The sequence below is a fragment of the Haemaphysalis longicornis genome, unplaced genomic scaffold (genome assembly GCF_048455015.1).
Source record: "Haemaphysalis longicornis isolate Haplotype H1 unplaced genomic scaffold, Haemaphysalis longicornis Haplotype H1 scaffold_8, whole genome shotgun sequence".
Classification (NCBI taxonomy): domain Eukaryota; kingdom Metazoa; phylum Arthropoda; class Arachnida; order Ixodida; family Ixodidae; genus Haemaphysalis; species Haemaphysalis longicornis.
The window spans coordinates 162451052-162472969 of record NW_027526445.1 but is presented as its reverse complement, the minus strand read 5'-3'; the positions used below and the strand labels follow the sequence as shown (position 1 = coordinate 162472969).

General features: G+C 46.4%; 1 protein-coding gene across 3 annotated transcripts in view; it reads right to left on the bottom strand.

Annotated features, from left to right (window-relative positions):
• The window catches only part of LOC144149766 (steryl-sulfatase-like), a 37551-nt gene extending 17257 nt beyond the window's left edge, over nucleotides 1–20294 (bottom strand). Inside the window, exons 1-6 of one of the 3 annotated variants that reach the window (XM_077681417.1) lie at nucleotides 20086–20294; nucleotides 19309–19485; nucleotides 13114–13217; nucleotides 11725–11847; nucleotides 9576–10135; nucleotides 2999–3131 (exon numbers count right to left, since the gene is read on the bottom strand). In XM_077681417.1, the coding sequence (XP_077537543.1) occupies nucleotides 2999–3131; nucleotides 9576–10135; nucleotides 11725–11847; nucleotides 13114–13217; nucleotides 19309–19469 (1081 nt within the window). In that variant the 5' untranslated portion in view covers nucleotides 19470–19485; nucleotides 20086–20294. Of the gene's footprint in view, nucleotides 1–2998; nucleotides 3132–9575; nucleotides 10136–11724; nucleotides 11848–13113; nucleotides 13218–19308; nucleotides 19486–20030; nucleotides 20053–20085 lie in introns of those variants that run through there. The other 2 variants (XM_077681415.1, XM_077681418.1) reach the window with 2 other exon arrangements.
• Nucleotides 20295–21918: the final 1624 nt, after the last annotated feature.

The following is a 21918-nucleotide window of genomic DNA, read 5'->3' as shown; positions in this document are numbered from 1 at the left end:
CAATCTGCGCCCTTCGCACTGTGGTCATGCTGCAAACACCACAAAAACTAACAGGTTGACCATCGTTCAGAAGTGTGGCATCGCGAACGCGCTTGACGGCACCGAGGATGAGATGTTGTAGTCAGCGGAAAGCGAGAAAGAGCTCTCAGAGAGCGACGAGGACTAAGATGAGTGAGATTACTTTGGGAAATAAATCGCCCATTTCTCTTGCATTCGTTTTTCTTGGTCACAAAGTTCCGTGCGTGTTACAATCGGAGGTGCAAGTTTTTTCATTTTTTTTTTTGCCAAGAAAATCGGGTGCGCGTTAGAATCGGGGGCGCGTTAGAATCGGGTAAGTATGGTATTCTTTTTATAACAAAACCGAAACCTCGAGAGCCGTGCGATACCGGCTATAACGAAGAAATATTCGGTTCCACGAGGCTCAAAACTGGACAGCTAGCATATTAAAAGTAAAATTACAAAAAAAAAAGTGGGACAAAACAGTGTTGCGAGGTAGGCCAGACTGCGGACCGGTGACGATGAAAAGCACGTTTATTTTGTCCTACATCCTAACGAAGGAGGCCCCAGGCCTTTCGTAGTTCGGACGAGCGTTCGGTGGACAGCCGTTCTCTACCCCTGCCCAAAGACCCGCACGCAACAACAGCCATTTTTTATTAGCTTGAAAAACTTGTTGCCATTTTTTATTAGCTTGAAAAACTGCACAAGTAGAAAAGGCCCTTTATTGCGTGAACACCGTGAAAAACTTCATTCCGCTCAGACTGTGAAAAGCCACCAGGCGAAGGCCACGTCCTCCTTCAAGTAAATAAGAACGCAGGCCTGTTTGCCGAACGAACTTTGTTCTGTTGTAATTTCACATGCTCTCATTCCAGTCTGTTTAGTTTGTAATGCCACAAGGAGACAGATAAGGATTCCCTCATTTATAGTGGGTTCGAAGCCTAGAACCATGCGTTTTTTATCTAGGATTGTTGCGCGAGCCAGATTGCCGATTTATTAGAGCCGCTTTTTACCCCTACGGTTAAAATGAATACCGGATATAACGAAGTAATTTACTGCCCCAAAACGACTTCATTATAACGAGGTTTGACTGTACTCAGACCCACGTGCAAGTCTTGGATAAAACCAGTGCGAACTCAGACGAAGACAAAGTAAGTGTACCACAAGGACACTTACTTTGTCTTCGTCTGAGTTCGCGCTGGTTTTATCCAAGAATGTCTTTCCAACTAGCCCAGCTTGCAACCCTCCACGTGCAAGTATTCGGGCTTCGCTGTGTGACCAGTTACTGCTCAGTATACTTTTTGCTCAATGCGCGGTTAGTCTTGAGTTCACCCTGAGGTCTTGTGAGATGGCCCACAACACGGATACATAAAATCATGTTTCGTTAAAAACGAAGAGTGTCCTGCCAAACCACATGCAAGCTGCAATTTTAAAATGAGTTGGAGCTACAGGGCACCAGATGGCTAGAGCGCACTTCAAAGTGGACGCAGTTGACTGACGCAAACAGGGTTGCCACCTTTCCTAAAAAAAAAAGCCTATCAAGAAGGGGGTGGGGGTGGGGGCATGTTATATAGAATGTTTAATTTGTGTTGAAAAAGATGCCACGTTTTTGACATGCAGTGTCATTTATTGTAGAGTTTTCTTAGAGAGAAATCAACATAAAGTTTGTACTGAATGTGATTGAGAGCTTGGTTATTGCTCTGTATGTGCTTCACTGAAAAGTAACCGCAATTGCTTACCGCAGCGGCAGCATTTCGTTGTTTTGTTCCTTCCTTAGGCTCCCCTCCATCTCAGGCAGCGCGCTCGCCCGCATATTTTCTGTGCTCGCGTGTCTTTGAGAAGCTTGTCGATACATATTTATCGTATTAGTTGTTGAATTGACGCTTATAAAAGGCCAAAACATACATAATCATGGCCTGAGGGCCAAAAAAAAAAACACGGCAAATGACGGCCGGTTTTAGGTATGGACCTATGGACCGGCAGCCAGCCCTAGACGCAAGCAAGCCCCGGCTTTATCCGTTAGCGGCGACAGGCTTTCCCGCAATACACCGGTGACATGTGGCTAAACGACGAGACAAAAATGCCTTGTGCCGTGCCCCTCGTCTTGTTGGCATTGGGACAGCTTAACCCCCTTCTTTCCTCGTCTTTCTGTGTCCTGATAACAAGGTCACACTTAGGCTGACCCCGGTAAACACTCTTTAGCTAAGAAGTCTGCACAAGACATGGAGACTTCAAGAAAAAAAATCGTGAACTGCTCTTGACCAGACTGGTCATTCTTAGCTATGCATTCCCAAGAAGCTTCTAACAGAAGCTTCAGAACAAAGAACCCTAAAGAGTGAACGTTGCACTTCAAAAATAGGAGATCTGTAGAGCCCCAGCTGGCGAAGAAAAACACCTTCCCAAAACAGTTCACAAAATTTTCTTGGTATAGAGACAGATTTTCGGCCGAGCCTGGTTTTCTCTGTTCAAGGCTGTCTTCAGTGTTGAGTGGTTCAGTTTCAGCGATTCAAAGAAAACTGCAACAAACAGTTTTCGGTGATTTTCAGTATGTAGCAAAAAATGTGGGCCCTAAAAACAATGATATCAGGCATAATAAATACTTACTCCAATTGCCACAAGCACTAATTTGCAGGAGGAGGGGGCAATGGAGTGAACTTGAGACAGTGCAAACGCACCCATCAGCACAACAACACATAACTTGGAATGGTTTTGACGCTATTGCAATACCGTTTCTCCAGTCACATCTAGTGGACTTTGTAAGGAAGCTAGACGAAGCACAGGGAAAATTGTGACAACTCCGGTGCAGCCGCTATTGCATTGCAATCATTCTTATCAGTACCCAATAGAGCTGATACAGACAATGCTGCACAATTTGAACCTGATGGTTTTTTAATTGGGAAAAAAAGAAAAAGAGACTATGGCAGAATTTATGCTTCCCGTTTCGCAGGAACACCAACAGACCACCCCGAAAAGCAAGCTGCAATAGCGGGGGCTGCGGACGCACCTCTGAAAATGCCATTGTGGCCGCCTTCACGTTGCCCGTCAAGGCCAACTTCTTGGATGTGGGCGCCGTTGTCGGAGGAGAAGTAGACAAACGTGTTGTTCTCCAGGCCCAGTTCAGCAAGCAGGGCCGTCATCTGTTAATGCAGAACGGCACACAGGAATAACCACGCACACCAACTGCTTCTCTCTCTGTCTCATTCATACTGCAAATCGCTCTCTAAGGTTTCACAAATCTTCCTTTACAATTCTCTCCCCTACAATTCTCTGGCTACAACTGCAGCTTTGTCACAACTTTCTCTCTAAGCTTAAGTTTAATATAGAGCGCCTTTACGAGCTGAAGGAGGGGAACTTCGAGGGGTTTAATGGGGCCATGCAGACAAAGAGCAAGTTTGTTTTATTCGAAAGATTTCGTGTTTTACAAGGCCCCCAGCGCATGTCTGGCAGCAAATGATGCCGTATTCACTGAGAAATTAATTAATTTCGGTTGAAACTTTGATTCTTCCACCAAATCGTGTTTTCGTGACGTCTGCCACGAGGTCACAAGGCCGGGTATTGAAATGAACTTCCGGTGCGTCATTATGCTCTGCAGCCTTGCTGACCGTCAGTTTTCCCAGATGGCCCTACCATAGCCAGCCACGGACCGTTGTCCGCCGTTGCTTTGTTTTTGACCATATTTTTTTGTTACAGTAGAAACACGGGGTATGCTCGACAAACTGGCTCACGTAACACAACGTCACTTGTACCAATTAGCCAGTGTCCTGTAAGACAACTCCAAAGCAGCGGACCGCTGTGCGGCTATCACAAGCATAGTGCGCCCAGTACCAACAGCAGCGTGCATCAGTACTTCTATGTTTAGTAAAGCTGGATGTTGGGCTAGTTGGTGTAACATGATTTTGAAAATACGTTGTGCTTGCTGTGAACACAAAGACTTGCACGGATAAAAAAACGTAGACTTTCACGAGAGGACGGCGCTTTCGTAACTTTCATTCATTTTCGTAACTTTCATTGTTTACCCCACATTCTTACTGCTGTAAAATGAATATGCATTACATTTAAGTGCAAATAGCTTGTTCAACAAGCTTACAAGGCCTGCGTAATTTGCGTTTGCTTTTGCCAGCTTCAGCCAATCGTGCAGCTGAGCATGTGACATCATAGGTTTTGTTGTGGGAAATGATGTTAACTTTACAGTGCAATAAAGACACACACAAGTACGAGCTAGTGGGTCGCATGGCCATTCCTTTTTTTCCCGATTATGTAGCTTATTTGAGCGAAGTTTATGTTAAAAGTGGCGTCAGTATGATTCTAACGAGGCAATCTTTCCAATGAACCAAACTTGTGTTTTGTATGCATGGCTCCTTTAAAGGCACTGTGCGGATAAAAAAACAAGGGACAAAAACACGTAGACACACGGTGCGCTAACTTCTAATTTTTCAATAGCACCATGTGTCTCTCAGTGTTTTTGCCCCTTGTTTTTCTGCAGCACCTTTAAACCCTCCAAAGTATGTACAAATTTTCCCAAAATAAAAATTTATTGCACTCGGGAACCTCAGGGTGCAGTACCACTCAGTATACTACCCTGGAGTGCCAGATCCAATTAGTTTAGAGGGTGAGCAGATTGTCCACTTAACTTCCAATGCTAGCTTAGGACTTGATAATTACAGGTTAACGAACAATGCAGCGCTCTGAAATAGGTGCTGCAGTTGCGGTCCTGGAGTATTTTTGAAGCCTTGGGTACATGCCATTTCTAGGTAAACTTTTTCTGCCGCAATAAATGCAGGTGGCCCAGTATGCTATAACCAATGCCGCCTGTATAAACATTGCCTAACGCGTGAGCGAACAATGGCCAAACAGCCACTCTCCTGTTGCTCTCTCCTACCCTTCCCCGCTCCGTAGCCTTCCAGCGTGCTTTCGTGTCCGCCAGCCAGCGCCGCTTCTCGGAAACTATGCAAAATAGTGGAAAGTTTGTTTAGCGTTCCCGAGGCGGCGCTCCTACGCCTTCTTGTTTTTAACCATGCCTGTCTGTCTTGGTCTGTCACTGATAAAAATTCCTTTGTCACGAAGCAAAATCCCTTGCGCTGCCGCAGGCTGATGCCGGATTTGCGCGCTTATCTACTCGGATCACAGGCCCTGAAATTTTCTGAGTGGGGCATCCCACCTCTATCCCCTCCGCATTTAGGTATTGTTTTGACCCCGCTGTTCGCACTCCGCATCGGTACGCACTTCTAAAATTGAGGACTGTACTGCAGAATCGCCCGGACAGCGTGGCGGGATCCCAGCTGCTTATTCTTTTGTTTCCTATAATTTTCTGAAGTTTACAAGCACGTGATATTATTGGAAAGTAATCGAAGAAGTGAGCGCCTGAACAAAAAACGTGCACGCAAGTTTTTCTTCTCTAAATACTCCAGAAAGAAAAATATCAGTAAAATGATGGCTGCCCCATCCGAAATTAACGGTTTTCTGTTAGCTATATGTCTACCCGACAATCAGTATGTTCTTACACTATTTCAGTCCGCCTCCGTCTTTATCTTTGGAAAAATGCAGCACGTATGAAGCGAGCGACACGTTGAACGAGATCCCCAGTGCGCCACAGAACTAGCGCCCCGCCGCGGCTAAGATGTAAGCGAAACAACCCTTGAAGCCCAACAGGCAAGCTGACAGACACACGTCGTAGAAGTGGGTGCAGCGTTCGCGACTCGCGAGCAGTGACGTAAGGCGAGATGTCCGCCGGCACGCGCCACATAGCGGATCAGTGCCTGAACTAAGCGTCCCTACCCTTCCCATTGAAAAGCGCGCGACGCGTCAGGCAATGTTAATACAGGCGGCGTTGCTATAACAGTCCCCTTCTTTAAGAGGCACTTGCCCTATTGAGAGTCAAAGTAAAACTCCTTCATCCTCCAGTTAAATGCTATATACAATCAATTCTTTCTACAACCCCTGACACAACGGACATCCAGGAATAGCAGGCCCTATGACTGGTTCTGTTTGGTCCATGGATGCTTAAAAAGGGACCCTGCAACACACTTTGAGCAGTGTGAAAAAAACTGTGCAATGTTTGCATTACACTTCCAGGAATACCTGAGCCAAATATGATACGTGCATGTGAAGCGGCCCTACTTTACCAGCCTGAGTGCGTGCTTGTGAGCAGGCACCAATGCCTGCTTTTTTGTTGTGCCAGACCAGAAATAGACCTCTCCAAGTTGCGGAGAAACAGAGAAAACAGAGAAACAGAGAGAAGAGACCACCACAAGCCACCCCCATCTCTGGGAGAGAGCACACAGCTTTCGTCGCATTGTCTGCGGTCGAGTTGAGAGTTAACGATTATGCGTGATTTTAGGGTGCAGCCCTTTGGCGGCTGTCTTTGGGCTGAGCTGCATCGCCGTCATCGTGACCGAGCGAACGATGGCTAGACCGACAAGTGAAAGAAAAAGCGAATGATGAAAGAAAGCGAAAGAGGAGAGTGTCATGAAATTGGGAGGGGAGGGCGGTGCGCCGTGGTGACGCGAGCCAGTCTCTCCGAAAGTGCGCGGTGGGGGAGGGGAGGGGGCAGTATGCTGTGCCGGCACGAGGCGCTCGGTGGCGCGACACTTGGTGAAAACGTGAGGGGGGCGTGTGCATGACTATGATAAGCGTTCGCTTAAAGGGGCACTGACACAAAAATTTTGCATCTTGTTTTTTTTGTTGCGATAAGTAGCTAGTGACCTACTTATAACCTGTAGAAGCCTCATTTGCTTCAGCGTGCGACGGTTGTTTAATTAGAGGCATTTTCAATGCAGCCAGTCGCAGTTTCGGTTTCAGCGAGTGCCGCGAAACGATGGATTTTGTGGATTTTGTGTGACCAAGCTGACCACGTGACCGTCGGAGGGATATCACAGAGCAGAGCCGCCGTAGCACTGTCGAATCCGCATCGACGAATCGGCAGTTTCTGTGAATGCCCCCACGTACTGATCTCGTGAGGCGCTTAATTAAAAAGCGACCGTGGATGTGATGCAGGCGCTGCGTGTGCAAATGCTACCGCGGCTAAAGAACAACGTGCGACGCTCGAGACGGTGGGTGGCAAGACGCGCACTGGGAGCAGCCGGCCGGTCTGCCTACAGGTCCGCCTACAGATGTGTTCGGCTTAGCACTGCGGCGGATATTCGAGTGCCGCTCTCGTAAGCGGTGCAGATGACAATTTTTAATGCAACCCGCCATCGCATCATTAACTCCTTTCTCATGTAAGCCACCATGGTCGGGACTTGGGGACAATTTCGTGCAGCGGTAACAAGCTATCACTCGAGCTACCTGCGCCGGCCTGGGCCACTTCGCGGCCGTGGCCGCCGCCTGCACAGCAACCGTGCGGCTAGCTCAGTGGGCTTTTCGTACCTCCGGCGCGTTTTCGCATCCAGTGGTAATAAACAATAATAGAAACAGAGTGCCTGGAATCGCTGTAGAACTTTGGTCGCGGCCAGCTGCCCGATAAGCTGACGAAATCACGGCGCCTCCGCTACCGCCGCCAACGATCGGGTCATTCGTTCTCGAGAGCAGAAGCTCCGCCCTCCGGCCCTCCGATTGGAGCGGCGAGCCGGGCGAGCCAGAGAAAAACGCCGGCAGTGCGGAAGCGGCAAACACAAACTCGTGACGTGTTTGGACGTTGTTTATTTACACGATATCCTCGGGATGTCGATTGCGCGTGGTCCTCTGCTGTCTGCTCGGTTGCGTTTCGCACACTTTAAAATTGATTTTAAATATGCTCTAGGCTGTATTCGCCGCTGATATTTTGCAGATGATGTATATGTGTTCGCACCAATCTATCTCCGAAGTTATCTCGCCTTCAAAATTTTGTGTCAGTGCCCCTTTAAGATGCAGTTAGTGGTCCCTTCCTGAGACGCACTTTGTGCTGCAGACGCAGAGGCTCACCATTGTTGTCCACGAGTGAGTGCTGCCTCAGCGCACTGCTGCTGCGCCCAAATACCGCATCAGGGAGTACTGCAATCGCCAGCCAATTTTGTTCATCTCACATAGCTTTGGTGATAGTGAACGGATTTTTATAATTCTTGCGGAAGGAGATTGCTGCGACAATAGGCTTTACCACAAAATACATTCCGAGCAGTCGGTAAGTATTGCAGGGATTCTTCTGGAAAGTGTCACCCACTAGCATTCTTTCCTATGTACCCCCCTTACTCTATGCTCCGTAATAGAGCCTGTAAGGTATTTTGAAATAAATAAACAAGATTAAGTGACCAGGTTAATTCAGCCAATCAGCAGCAGTGGGCAGCATTCCAGGAGAAATTTGGTCTACAGCAAAGTTTACAACAAAGCTTCTCATGGTGCAGTGACACTTCATTTGGATGAGAAAAAAAATCTGGAATTAGCAGTACTGCTAACAGTGTTGCCCACAATCATGGAAAATGCTTGCCCAAACTGAGAGCCCTACATTTTCTTTTTTTTGGTGCTTTATGACTAGAGTATTAATATTACAGTTGCATGAACATTCAAAACTTTATAGTGCTGAAGCGGCTAGTAACTTATATGGTTCTGGTTCAAATTAAATAGCACTTTGGACATTTTTGAAGTGTTTGGAAGGTCAAGAATGCCATTAGATAAGCAATAGCACTCAGTCAAACCTTGTTTCAACAAACTCCAGATACTTACTATACTAATAAGGAGAAGTGCTCCGCTAGAGAATAATAGTGAAATGCATCCTTTACAACGAACTAGGCATCAGCCATATTACGCTGCCATCAACATACACCAGGATGCCTTTGGTAGCAGCGACAGGCTTTTCTTTCCTGCAGCGCACCTGTGCTAACAGGGAAGCAAGCATGGCAAGCTACACTCTGGCTGCTTCTTTTGTGGCTGAAGGAGATGTTGCAGAGGGCAGGCAGACATTGGAGTGACTAACATTGTGCACTTATAATGTGGCAGCATCAGTTGTTGATTGCTTATTTTTCACAAATTATGGCAGATGTTCATCATGAATCAGTAATAACTTCTTCGTCCTGTATTCAGGAAATTTATAAGAACTATAACCTTGTCAAAGTTTGTACTTTTGTAAAGCCATGAGGAAGCTTTCTTCTCGATACAGGAGTAGTGATGTCACAGCAAATGTTCCTGATGCTCACAGTGTTCTTAACGTTTTAGGCGTGAAAATGTTTTCGGGTATTACATTCCCCGATTGGAACCCGTCTCAAAATTTAGCCTCGAACTACTTTTGATGCACTCATCCAGAAATTTTTAGGCCTTAAATCCTGGATGTGGAAAGTAAGGCATGAATTCCTGCCCCTCACATCTCGTCTTCAAATTCTTCCACAAGTGTGCATGTTTGGTCATTGGATGTGCAGGTGTTCAAAGTTAAGGTGCACGTGTTCAAAGTAAAATCGACACATTACTAAGGGACTATTACTAAGGTTCCAGATTTAAGGTTCTACAAGTAAAATGTATGATTGTGTGGGTAGGACTTCACAACACTGAGATTTCAACGAACTCAGCTTCAGTATAGCTCCCAATCCATTCAGGAGGGAGTGCTTTCGGCGCATACAAAAACCGAGCCCCAGTATTCCGCCCGGCCAGAATGAATGACACATGAATGGCACACTAACTTTTCCAATGGCCCAGTCGAGTTCCTCGACGTTGTCGCCGTACCGTCCGTGCACGCTCCTCCCCGCAAAAGACGGGTGCGTGAAGAGCGCCGTGTGGACGTGTATGAAGGACATGAACAGTAGGAAGGGCCTCTTCTGGGAAACAGCCGAGCGGACGAATCGCTGGGACTCTCCGACCAGCCGCTGCGTCATGCCCGGCAGCCGGATGGGCTGCTCTATGACCTCGAGGCCGCGCATCACGATCCCGTTGAGGGTCGCGATGTTTTTGATGAACAGCACGGCCAGCAGCGGCGTGACGACGAGCAGGACGATGAGGAGCGACGCGAGGCGGACCCGCCGGTGTCGGAGGAGCGGGACAGCGGCGGAGGCGCCCAGCACCATGGCGGTGTAGCAGATGGGGAAGATGCTGGGGACGTAGGTGGTGACCACGCTGTCGCCGTCGTGGCCAAAGTCCTTGAGGTTGGTCAGCGGCAGCCCGTAGAAGTAGTCGAAGCCGTGCCGCAGCGGGTGGTGGCAGGGGTCTCGCTTGGACGAGCAGTACAGACCCAGGTGCCACTTGCCTGCGCGGGATAAAGGAGGCTGATTTCGCGATGCAGTAAAACCTATAGTTCATACCACAAGCTGCATGCAGCGCTGTGGAGGCTACATTGTTGTCAATAGAACATCCACTGAGGGCGCCTAATTTACCGTGAAGGGAGTTTTGAAAGGACCTTTCAGTCTCCCCTCTCGGTAGATGGAACCGCACGGCCCCGGCGCCTATTTTCTCTTTTCTTTGCTTTCCTTGACGGAGGCTACTTACAACAATGTAGCCTCCGCAGTGCCGCATGCAGCTTGTGGTATGAACTATAGTTACAAGAGACACTTGGTTATAAGAGACATTTGAGTGAAAGCGGCTTGGTTGGTTTTCCTGTTTGCCATGTTAGCAACATTATTGCATACAAGAGACGTTTGTTATGAGAGACATGTTTCTTGGTTCCCTTGACTGTCTCTTGTAACGAGGGTTTACTGTGTTGTAAATCCGCAGAAAAAGTTCAATCCTGTTTTTTTTTTATTTCAAGCAAAACAATGTTTTCTGTGTGTTTTCCTAAATTTAGGGCCGGCCCACAAACAAAAAATAGAGCTGGAAGTACAAATACTAACAGATTTATTAATGAGGCAATTAATTAGGACATCTGGCAATTAAAAATTTTATGTTGAGCAGGGACATCACTTTAGCATATTTTCATAAACCTTATGAATACATGAGCATACAAACAAAAAATGAGCTTCGTAATGGACGTATTTATAGATTTACAAGCTTGGGAATAAAACTCTGACCGCCATTTTTTTCGGCCTCAATATCGTAATTACGTCTTCACCAGAGATTCCGCTTCTTTGTAGCGTGGAGCTCCACTAAGATGAAATAACAATGATATTTATTGCAACAGGCATCACTGAAGAAAACTAGCAGTTTTGGTTTCGTTCTCTTTGCGCTAGAGGAACCTTAGGTGATGGCGTCAATTGACACCACCAGGGCCGAAAGGGTTAACGCCTGTAAACCTGTTTATCCTGAGTGAAAGGTTTGTTTGGCTTGTTTTTAACTAACAATGATTCAAAATAACCCAGGGCCAGCTCTTCTTTCAAAGATATTGCAGCTACTTTATTCATTTTAAGGCGGAAAAATTAAGTGGCCCAATGTGCAGTTATTCCCATTTCCAAAGCAGTATGGTGTGCGTTCGTAATGGCACCCCTGACAAAGGAAATGTACTTTATAAACCCGCACTAACACTGTACACACAAAAATTTTAAATGCGCACTGGCAAGCCGCTACAACTACTTCATGCCTAAAAGGCCACCAAAGTTTTTTTGCGTACCCAGCGTTGCAGTTAAAAATAAGCAGCTCGGGTTTAAAAGCTGACGCACACACACAGACAGTTTAGTCCACACTCCAAACCTTCGCCTAGTGAGGAAAGCTGCAACGTGACATGTGGTACCACTTGCCACGCTTGCACTCAGGCAGCTCAAGGTCATTGTGACACGATGAATGGCCTTGTGAGATATGCCGTCAAAGAACTTTCACTCTAAAAGCAGTTTAAATAAAAATAAGCAAGGCATGCACACAATGGCGGCTCTCTTACAGAAGCATGCAAGCAACGTGCTTTCTTCTCACCGATATATCCCGTTGTATAACCCTGCTCCTTGAGGACCTTAGCAAATGTAGTCTCGTTCTCCGGCAGCCCACCGCTCGCAGCCACTAGTATGAATACCTTGTTCTTGAAGTAGCTCTCCATGCCTGGAATGGGACAGTTCTGTTACGACCCCCCCCCCCCAACGAACAGCACGTCACGTGCAGTGGTAAGACATTCTGTTCCCACGTAAGTAACAGCCTGGCACTTCCGGTACTACGCGCAACGTTAATTAAAGGAGCCATGAAGAGAAAACACAAGTTTGGTTATTCGAAAGATTGCCTCATTAGAATCATACTGACACCACCTTTAACGTAAACTTCGCTAAAACAAGCTACAAACCATGCGACCCACTAGCTCATTTCCCACAAAAGAACCTATGATGTCACATGAGCCCAGCTGTGCGATTGGCTGAGGCCGGCAAGAGCAAATGCCAATTAGGCAGAGTTTATAAGTTTGCTGGATGAGCTATTCGTGCTTAAATATATTGCATATTCATTTTACAGTAGTAAAAATGGGGGGTAAACAATGAAAGTACAAAAATACACATAAACGTAGAAGTACCGATGCGCACTGCTGTTGGTACTGGGAGCACTATGCTTGTTTTCGCTGCACAGCAGTCTGTCGTTTTGGAGTTGTCTTACACGACACTGGCCCATTGGCGTAAGCGACGTGAGCGACCCTGTTTGTCGAGCATACCCCATATTTCACAAAACGATTACTCTCTACCGTAACAAAAACAAGCCTGGAGCAAATACAGTAAAAAATAAAGCAACGGTGGACAACGGTCCGCACACTATGGTAGCGTCATCTGGGAGGACTGACGGCAAGCAAGGCTGCAGAGCCGAATGAAGCAGTGAAAGTTCATTTGAATACCCGCCCTCATGACTTCATGGGAGACGTCACGGAAACACACAATTTAGCGGGAGAATCAAAATATTAACCTAAATTGATTAATTTCTCAGTAAATACGGCATCGTTCGCTGCCGGACAAGCGCCAGGGCACTATAAAACATGAAATCTTTCGAATAAAACAAACTTGTATTTTGTCTGCATGACCCCTTCAAACCAATCTATCAGATATTAAATCACCCTTATTAATAAAGACAATGCATAAAATTGACCTTAGAAAACATTTTTACAATAAAACATCGCAAGAAACTGCTAGACCTGCTGGCTGCCAGCATCAAAACACAGTACTCTAGCCTGAGGCCACGGAGGTTGAACGGCGGGCACCTTTTAGCAGTGGCTCAACAGAATGATAGTGGGAATGTTCAAAGCAGCCCAGTTTATGACGCCAGGTTACGCGGGAAGCACCTGGCTTGTACCAACCGGGAAATGGAATGTCGCAATCCACAGGGTGGCGGACTCGCCTGAACGTATCGGATACCGTCCGGTAAGCAGTGCGGCTCTGCTCGGAGTGCAGACGGCCGCCGCTGCAACGTGCTGCGTCAGCTTGACCCCGCTCTTGGCCAACCTAGAGAGGGGGAGGATGGGAGAACAAAATTTCAAGGACGCCTGAGCACTCCTTGTGACGCAGTGATTGCTGGGACAGTACGAATTCCCGTTCGCTGAGTGTGCACTATTATTGTCATCTGTTCCCCGAAATAGCGCCTTTTTATTCTCCTCTCAGGCACTATGACTTGAAACACACCTGTGTTCATATCAGCATGCAAAGAGGGCGTCTAGTGAAGGTTGGGGGGCTTAGGACAATCGATGACGACAACGATGATGATCTACTGGTTCTAGAAACTCGACAGCGATGATGATGATGACTAGTGGAGATGTACTTTGCTGCTCCCTCAATAACATTTCAATTATGCATGTAAGCTTCAGTACACACCCCTAACACATTTTTAAAGTAAAATCTATGCCACATTCACTAGGCCGACCTTCATGATTTCCCTTTTTCGTCTTTTCTTCTTCTGTCGGTTACTGTGACTTGTTACATCTCTACATTACACCACCAAGCACAGAAGACTATAGCAAGGACATCCTTGGCTGCTTTCTAATTGCTGCTTCTGCAATTAGCATGCTCAATCTACTCATGTAGGCCTCAGTGCATACCTCTAACACACGTTTCTAGGTTAGAGGGCACAACACATTCACCAGGTCCACCTTTAGTCAATTGGATTCATCGTGCTATGATGGTCTTCGGAATGGCATTGCTAAATCTTGGGTTTTGGAGGTCCCTAATTCGAATCTGACCTGGCACAAATTTATCCAACTTCCTTCTCAGCTCAAATACAATTCTTATTCTTTCAGCCATCAGTTATTTTATGTGGTGTCTGTGCACCAGGGATGTCAGATTTTCAACCTACTGAGTTAACTAACACTTTGACATTAATAGTCTAAAGGCATTACTCACAAGGACGTGGGTTCGTCTATCGGCCCGGAGGCGAAAAGCAAAAACGCCCGTGTGTCCGAGATTTCGGCGAACATTAAAGATCCCCAGGTGGTCAAAATTAATCCGGAGCCCTCCACTACGGCGCGCCTCATCGCCTGCATTGCGTCGGCGCATTAAAACCTACAATCAATCGATAAATAAACGCATTACAGGGGGTTTCAACAGCAGACCTGTATAAGCTCGAGTTCCATCCGTGCCTGACATCACTTAAAACTCGGCACAGCGAAATGGAGAGGAGGAAAATGCCAGGCCAAGAAGTGTGAGGGAAAGGGGCGAGGAGGCAAGGAGCCGAAAAGCAAGTGTGGGGAGTGTGCCCTCAAGAAAAAAAATTCTTCCTGTGGTTGGAATCAAATCTGGGCCCCTCGTGGTATGACGATGGCGTCTATCTGATTGCACTGTCGTTGCATTCGGAGCGCTCGGCATTTCTTTTGAGTTAGAGTGGAGAGATGTTCTGGAGGTGCACGTCAGGGATTGGCTGCGCTTAGTGATGACATAAGCAAGCTTCGATGTGCAGGTGTTCTCCTAGTTGAGAGCGACAGCTCGCGCTCGGCGGTATCAACGTCCAATCTACCGATAAGATTGGCAGACCTAAGAGAAGTCAAGTTAAACCAAGTGAAAGCCACCAGCTCCATTGACGAATTTTTCGGAATTGAAAAGGAAGCAATGACAGCTTCCAATATGAGGGACAGCCACATTTCATCTTGCTCCTCACTGACATGAGCTGTGGGTGAGAGCGGATTTGCTCCTTATGGCGAATGGTAGCACAATATATGAGACAAACATCCCACTGTTTGTTTGTGGTAGAGACTGTAACCGCGAGGAACTAACTGATGGCGCCACGCAGTCAAGCCAAGTGCATAGACGGCAAGCCACCTGCTGGAGCAGCCCCTAACACGAGGCCCCACAAGTCGAATTCCTCTCTACCTTCCTTCAGCAATGAGGCGCAGTGAACCTCAAGCAACGACGGCATCGAGTTACACGCGCACCCTGTTGGCCACTTCATTTTCTCTCCTGTGTTTCAGCCATGTAGTCGTTAGCAATGATCTAAAGGAATATTTTACATCTGTGTATGGTAACACGTAGCGATTATTCAAGCAGCTCTTTGGCTCAGTAGTATTCATGGCAAATGCGTGAGTATCAACTAGCACCCTCACCTGCATGACGCAAGACAATTTTTTCCAAACACTGATTGTAGAGCTAAATTACCGAACAGTGATATTAAAATGCTTCCCAAGTAACCCGTCCAACTTACTCCTTAAGGAGGGACACTGGTCTTGAGGACCAAAAATTTGCCAAAAAATCAATTTTCTGTATTAATTTTTTTTTGCAGTCTACAGGTCCCAAAGAATGTACCTGCAAAATATTATAGCTGTACCATAGGTATTCACTAAGCTGTCACCATTTGAAGTTGGCTAAATGGCCATTTTCCCCTGCATTTCAAAACTTTGTGCCTTGTTTTCTCTGAACCATTTTTTTCCCCACAAGGTCAACTGTCAGGTACAATATCTTGGGATGTACTGGTCGGATTCAAATCATTCTTACTTCATTTGAAAGCTTAAGAACTGAACAGTGCAATAAAACCACAAAAATATAGCATTTCTTTATGCTAGCACAACTGTTTATGCAGTTTGTTTTATGAAAACATTGATAATTGATGACCTGACATTACATAAATCTACAGCAATTGCAGCAACAATGCTAAAATTACTGCAGTGGTATAGTTGCACTCCTTGGTCCGTCTAGAGCACAAAGGGACAAAAAGTATTCAAGTATATCATAGGTAGGTCATTAAAAAATTGCCTGAAATGGAATAACATAACATGTTGCATAACTCTGGACTTCGACTATATAGACGAAAACTGACTGCATATTTGAGCTCAGGATGCTACAATGCACTTAATATGCAAATTTCAAGCCCATTTGTTCAAAAATAACGAAAATGTCCTCAAGATCAGTGTCCCCCTTTAAGCTTACAGCAGAGAAATTGTACACGGATGAAAACTGCATTTTCAGCCAACTCATTGAACTAAAATGACAACTACTTGATAATTGTATTCCTAGATTTGTAATTTATCTAGGTCGATGTCCGCATTTGCGTTGTGACAGGTGTCACGCGATCAATGAACAAAGTGTGCTGTTTTGTACACAGTGTATTTTCATCTCTACCTGGTAGGTGCAAATGACCTACGTTGGACTGTTCCCAATTTGTTTCGCTACATCAAATTTCGGAAACAATGTGTCATACTCTTGAATAGCATTGAGTTCGGAACCTGCATTGAGTGAACTGTAAGCTCGAGCTCCTATTTATAATGTGGCAGGTGGTGCAAACCACAAGCAGTACAGAACAATGCAAAAAACCTTGTTTGTTCGAGAGCAAATGTTTCAGCATTCCAGTCAAAGAAAAAACTTTCCGGCATGAAATAAGGTCCCTGCTTATTTTGAAACGTTTTCATGCCTGAGTCAGGAGAAGCAAAAACCTCATCACTGCTGTGGAGAACTTTCGGTAGCTCAATCCTAAAATACATCCCCACTTGAAAAGTAGGAACAGTCACTGCAATCGGGGTTGATAAAAATATGAAAGCAAAAAACAAATGTACACAGTACAACACAAGCAGAGGTGTGTGTGCAGGGGAGGAGTGTATTTAAAACTTTTTTTCTTTGTCGCCTTCCTCTTTTTATCTGTCTATTTTCCTTGGTACAAGCCCTCGGGGCTCATATCCCGAGGTCAACTTGTTTTATTACCTTCTGGTTTGCTGTGCCCTGAGCAGCTGCCATTTTCAATGCACCTAGCTATTAACAATCAGAATTTACAGCCACCTAGCATTTTACAATCAGTCCAACTGTCAAAATCAATATCGTAAACTCTTGATGCTGTATACTGTAAACAACTCAGCTTCCCTGAGATTAACTTTTCGCAAAATCTGACCAAAACTGAAATTTTGAAATACAGTAAAAGCTCGTTAATTCGACACCCGTTAATTCGGAAATTCGGATAATTTGGACGGCTCTATTGGTCCCGGCCAAAGCGCATGTTAGTCTATGGGACCAAACCTTCATTAACTCGTCAGAATTCGTCCCCGCACCGCTTAATTCGGACAAATGCTGGTCTCCTGACCAATGAAGAAATTATTAATGATGTCACGGGCGCCCAGGAAGACCACGATTCTGACGAAGAGTCATGCGAGGAGGTGCAGCCGCGACCTCATCGCACCTCACGAGAAGTCTCGGAGGCGCTTTTGATATTGGAGGACGTTTGCCTGAGCAGTTCCGACAGTTTGCGTGCTGTTGGCACTTGAAAGAGTTAAGAAAAATTGTAATGTCAGCCGGAATCTGCGCGAAAAAGCAGACGACTATTACAAAATACTTCAGCAAATAAAGGTATGCTTCTCCAACGTGATTTTAATGTTGTTTTCCCTGTTCATTCATTAATTCGGCATTCGGATAATTCGGACATTTTTCCCGGTCTCGTGAGATCCGAATTAACGAGCTTTTACTGTATACTGTAGGCAACAAAGACTGTGTAGTGCAGCAAATCTATACACTAAGCCCATCCGACAAACGGTGCCTTCTCCGAGACGGCCACTAGACCAACACAACGAACAGATGGTCTTTTAGCTTAGTGGTACTATCATGGTACATTGAAATACGACCAACGGAGCGCGTGGCTTTTAGTACATGCCGCGCATCCTGGTGACGGGCTGCGTATGCGCAGTATGAACAAGTAACGAGAGTTTGTGTCCAACCTTGGTGTGGAAAGATCATCAGTCGTGTGAGCATTTTGGTTTGTCTTCCCGTCGCGTTCGGCGCCCTCCCACGTGAGCGTTACGTAACTTCGTCGCTGTGCTGAGTGAAAACGGCGCATGCAGCGATATTTCTTTATTTTTTTATTTCTTGCTGGGCGGCCAACAGACGATGGAAAGGCTAAGGTCTTTCCATATCAAGGTTGGTCACGAACTCTCGTAACTTGACTTGTTTGTACTGCGCATAAGCGGCCCATCGCCAGGATGTGCGGCATGTACTGAAAGTTACGCACTCCGTCGTTCGTATTTCAATTTATCCCGATAGTACCTGCAAATGCATCAGATGAATTCCGCAAGTTAATATGGTCCTGCTGCACCACAAGGCACAGTACACAGTGGGCTTTTCTGATTTTTTACTTTAAGCGCCCCACACGCTGCCAGAAGCAAGAGCCAGCTGTTCGTTTTTCCCGAATTCCGGAGTAGTGACAGATCGCCTTTGATTTCCGCGGGGCCGGCAACTGCAGCAGCCAGCTGGCTGTCAGAGCACCGCACAGAAAAGAGGACAAGTGTTTTGCAACGTGAACGCAGAAGCTTGGGATAGCTGGTGAAACGACTTCGACATGGTAAAAAGTGTCACAAGACAGGGACAGAAGCAGAAACAGAAACTTGGGATAGCTGGTGAAACGACTTCGACATGGTAACAAGCGTAGCAATTGACAGGGACACAGGCAGAGACACTTCCACCGGACAAGAGCTCGTCCTGTGTAACTGTCCTTTCTTGTGTCCCTGTCCTTCACGCTTAATTTTTACCATGTCAATGCAATATGAGACCAGCATGAAGTGATTGATCAGCTATAAACATGGATGCACTAATTTTGTAGTTTTTCTCCACACACATGAGCTAACCGGTCTTTCATTTTTGACATTCTACTTACAAAACGACACCGTTAATGCCTTCAGATATACACTTTTGTGCACTTATCCAGTGTTGCAGAAGGTGGCAACGTGCACTGACATTGTAGCTTTCACAGCACCGACATTTCATTTTGCCTGAATCAGAAGCGGCGATGTGTTTGCATCTAATGATCAATCCACAGAAGTGTCAAAAAGTTTTCAATTGTTGGCTTACATCAAGCTCTGTTTCCTTTTTGAAAAGAAATTTCAGTGAACAACGAATTGAAGCTGTCTGGTAAACATCTTTTTGTACAACGAAAGCATGGATCCGGCTGGCTCGTCCCAGGAATAATTATGACGATGGCTCCAGCCTCATATATTCACTATCCGGCTACGATTATCTTTGAAAGGTAGCCAAACGCTCTCCTCCTGCAAAAGCGCTTACAGTAACGGCAGATTAATGCCGCTTTCGTAATTAATGCGATGAAAGGGTTGACATGCGATCAAGCCGAGCTTTCGGAACATACCTGTCGATGTTGGGCGTCTTGATGGTGTCGTTGCCAAAGCAGCCCACGTCTCCGTAGCCGAGGTCGTCCGCCAAGAGCACCACGATGTTGGGGCGCTTGACAGTCGCGCAAGTGACGCTCACGAAGAGCAGCACCGAGAAGTGGCGTAGTAGCGGCTGCATGGCGCACGCCTGCGAACTGCCAAGGTTAAGCGATCGCGTCCGTCAGGCCCCGTCCGACGAGGTAGATCCCCGAGCACCAATCTTCGAAATACGAGCAAACCACGGAGCGCGCCGCGGCTACGCCACAGCTCGCGTCAACGGCGTAGTTTCGAGGACACATAGGGCCGGCGTCTAGCTCGGACTGGTAAACTGCAAATCGGCTCGCTGCATTGTTGATCAGCTGCTGTTCGCGCACATGCGAGCTACTATCTCGGGTTGCAGCTGCAGTAGCTGCAGCAACGCACAACGCGCTAATGCACGACTTCGTTTTCTTTCCATTCTTTGTGCGGAAAGAACAATGCCTGCAGTTCCTCTCTCCTCCGACGTCACTCCACGTGCCGTTGACAACGCTCGCGTTTTGCGCCAATCTAGCTTTTTTGTTTCTTTCGCGAGTCGCTTGCGAGGTTCACTGAAGGCGATTGAACGACGCTAGCTAGTCAGGAGAATAAATCAAACGTGCCTTCGCGGACAAATTGAAATTTTGCACACATGCATAGCGCTGTGCAAGCTCAGTAAACGCACTTTATCCGTAGTGTGTCAGGGGTCAACAGTTGCACATGGCTCTCTATGTAGGTACCTGCTAGCCGACTCCTTGCTCAGTGGGCTCAGTCGCCAGTACCGGGCGTGTCCAAGAGCTTTAATCAATTGCGTGGGCCGCAATCGCAAAGAATGGCTTCATATTATCAGGAGGTTATCTTGTCATTCGCCGGCGATGCCATTTGCTCAGGAGCTGCGTTCGGCGTCTGCTACGATCGCGCGTAGCGTTGTGGGACGCTCGTTGTGGGACCGGATCTCCTCGATTATCAGTCCCAGATCGTCCGCGGACTGCCCGAGACGCGACCCGGTGCTCAACTTTTTCAGTCTGAGGGCAGTCCTCGAACTGCCCGCGGACCGTCCAGGACTGGTAAATTGGGGAGGCCCAACAGGTCGAGGTTGTGACGTCACGGTTAGAAGTCACATGGCAAAACCCTTTTCGTCACTTTCGACACCGCCAGGTGGGGCTACAGCAGCGTTTAGTATATGCTACGGTCGCTTCGGCGTCTGGCAAGTTCGACGTATGAGTATACTATGCGCTGTGCTATGCGTGTGATCACATTGTCGTCACCGGTTACAGCCTCGAGCTGTTAACGGCTTCACGTTGTCGGCTCGCTTGAGCCAGCTCACAGGTGAAGCCGGCGTGCTGAGTTCTCGCCGGCGAGCACCGCAGGTGACAGCACTGCTTTTTACAACGCCGCCAAAACGAAGACAAGACGACGGCACCGATCCATCTCCTGAAGAATCGAATCAGCAACAGAGGACGAAGTTTGCCACCACTAGTTTTCTGCGCTGCTTATTTTACAAATCACGTTGCCACCTGCTAATAAACAGACGATGCTATATCAGTATATGTACTAGAGTTCCTGTATATGCTCCCTAGGGAGCATATACAGGAACTCTAATATGTACTAGGGTCAACTAGGGTGCCTCGATCGGCGCGCATCGAGGCACCCTAATATGATGATGATGATGATGATTTCTATTGGTTTCCCCCTTTGTACTACCATATAGCGCCAATATGTACTACCATATAGCGCCATCTATAAGGCGCTGTCAGAAACACTCCCGAGCTTGCTTGGTGGCGGGCTGACGCGACCTTCGTACGAACGGCGAAGTACCTGGTTTTGGTCACAGCAAAGAAATTTGCGCTGTAGTAATGGGCGTGAAATAGGTTATGGCTGCCCACAGGGCCATTTACGACACGTTTGAGTATTTAATCGAGGCAGGAACAGAAATTACGCGGGCAGCTGGTGCATAACATACGGTGTCGATCAACATATTTTGATTTGATTTGATCTGATTTTTATTTCTTGGCAAAAACCAACGGGAGGCTGAGACTAAAGGCGAACGTGGCCTGACAGAGGCCTCAGCCACCCGATTTACAGCGTACATAACAACACGTCTGTTCACAAATTTAAGCATGATAGCACAATCGTAATAGAGAAACAGCACAAAGCAAATAATTAATTACTACACTTCTTATGTATTATACAAAGCATAGGTCTCAAATTCACAAAGGGATCACAATGTACACATAAACGCAGTAATTTGTACTCATGAACTTTCATAAGTTACACTACTATGTCACAATTACGTATTACGTAATTGTGACATAGTATTGTATAGTATATTAATTACGCATTAATATATTTTTGTTTGTTTTTAAATTCTACCTTAGGGGAACATGTAGACATATACTTCGAACCCATAATGATATATCAGTATTGCGAGCGTTTTGCTTAAGTAACACTTCTTTGACCTGTTTTTTAAACGTAAGTTCACTGGCGTGCGTCGAAGTTTAATTTTTCTCCTAATTTATTTAATATTTCAGTTGACTGGTACAGGAAAGATTGCTCACCATAGTTCGTTCTTA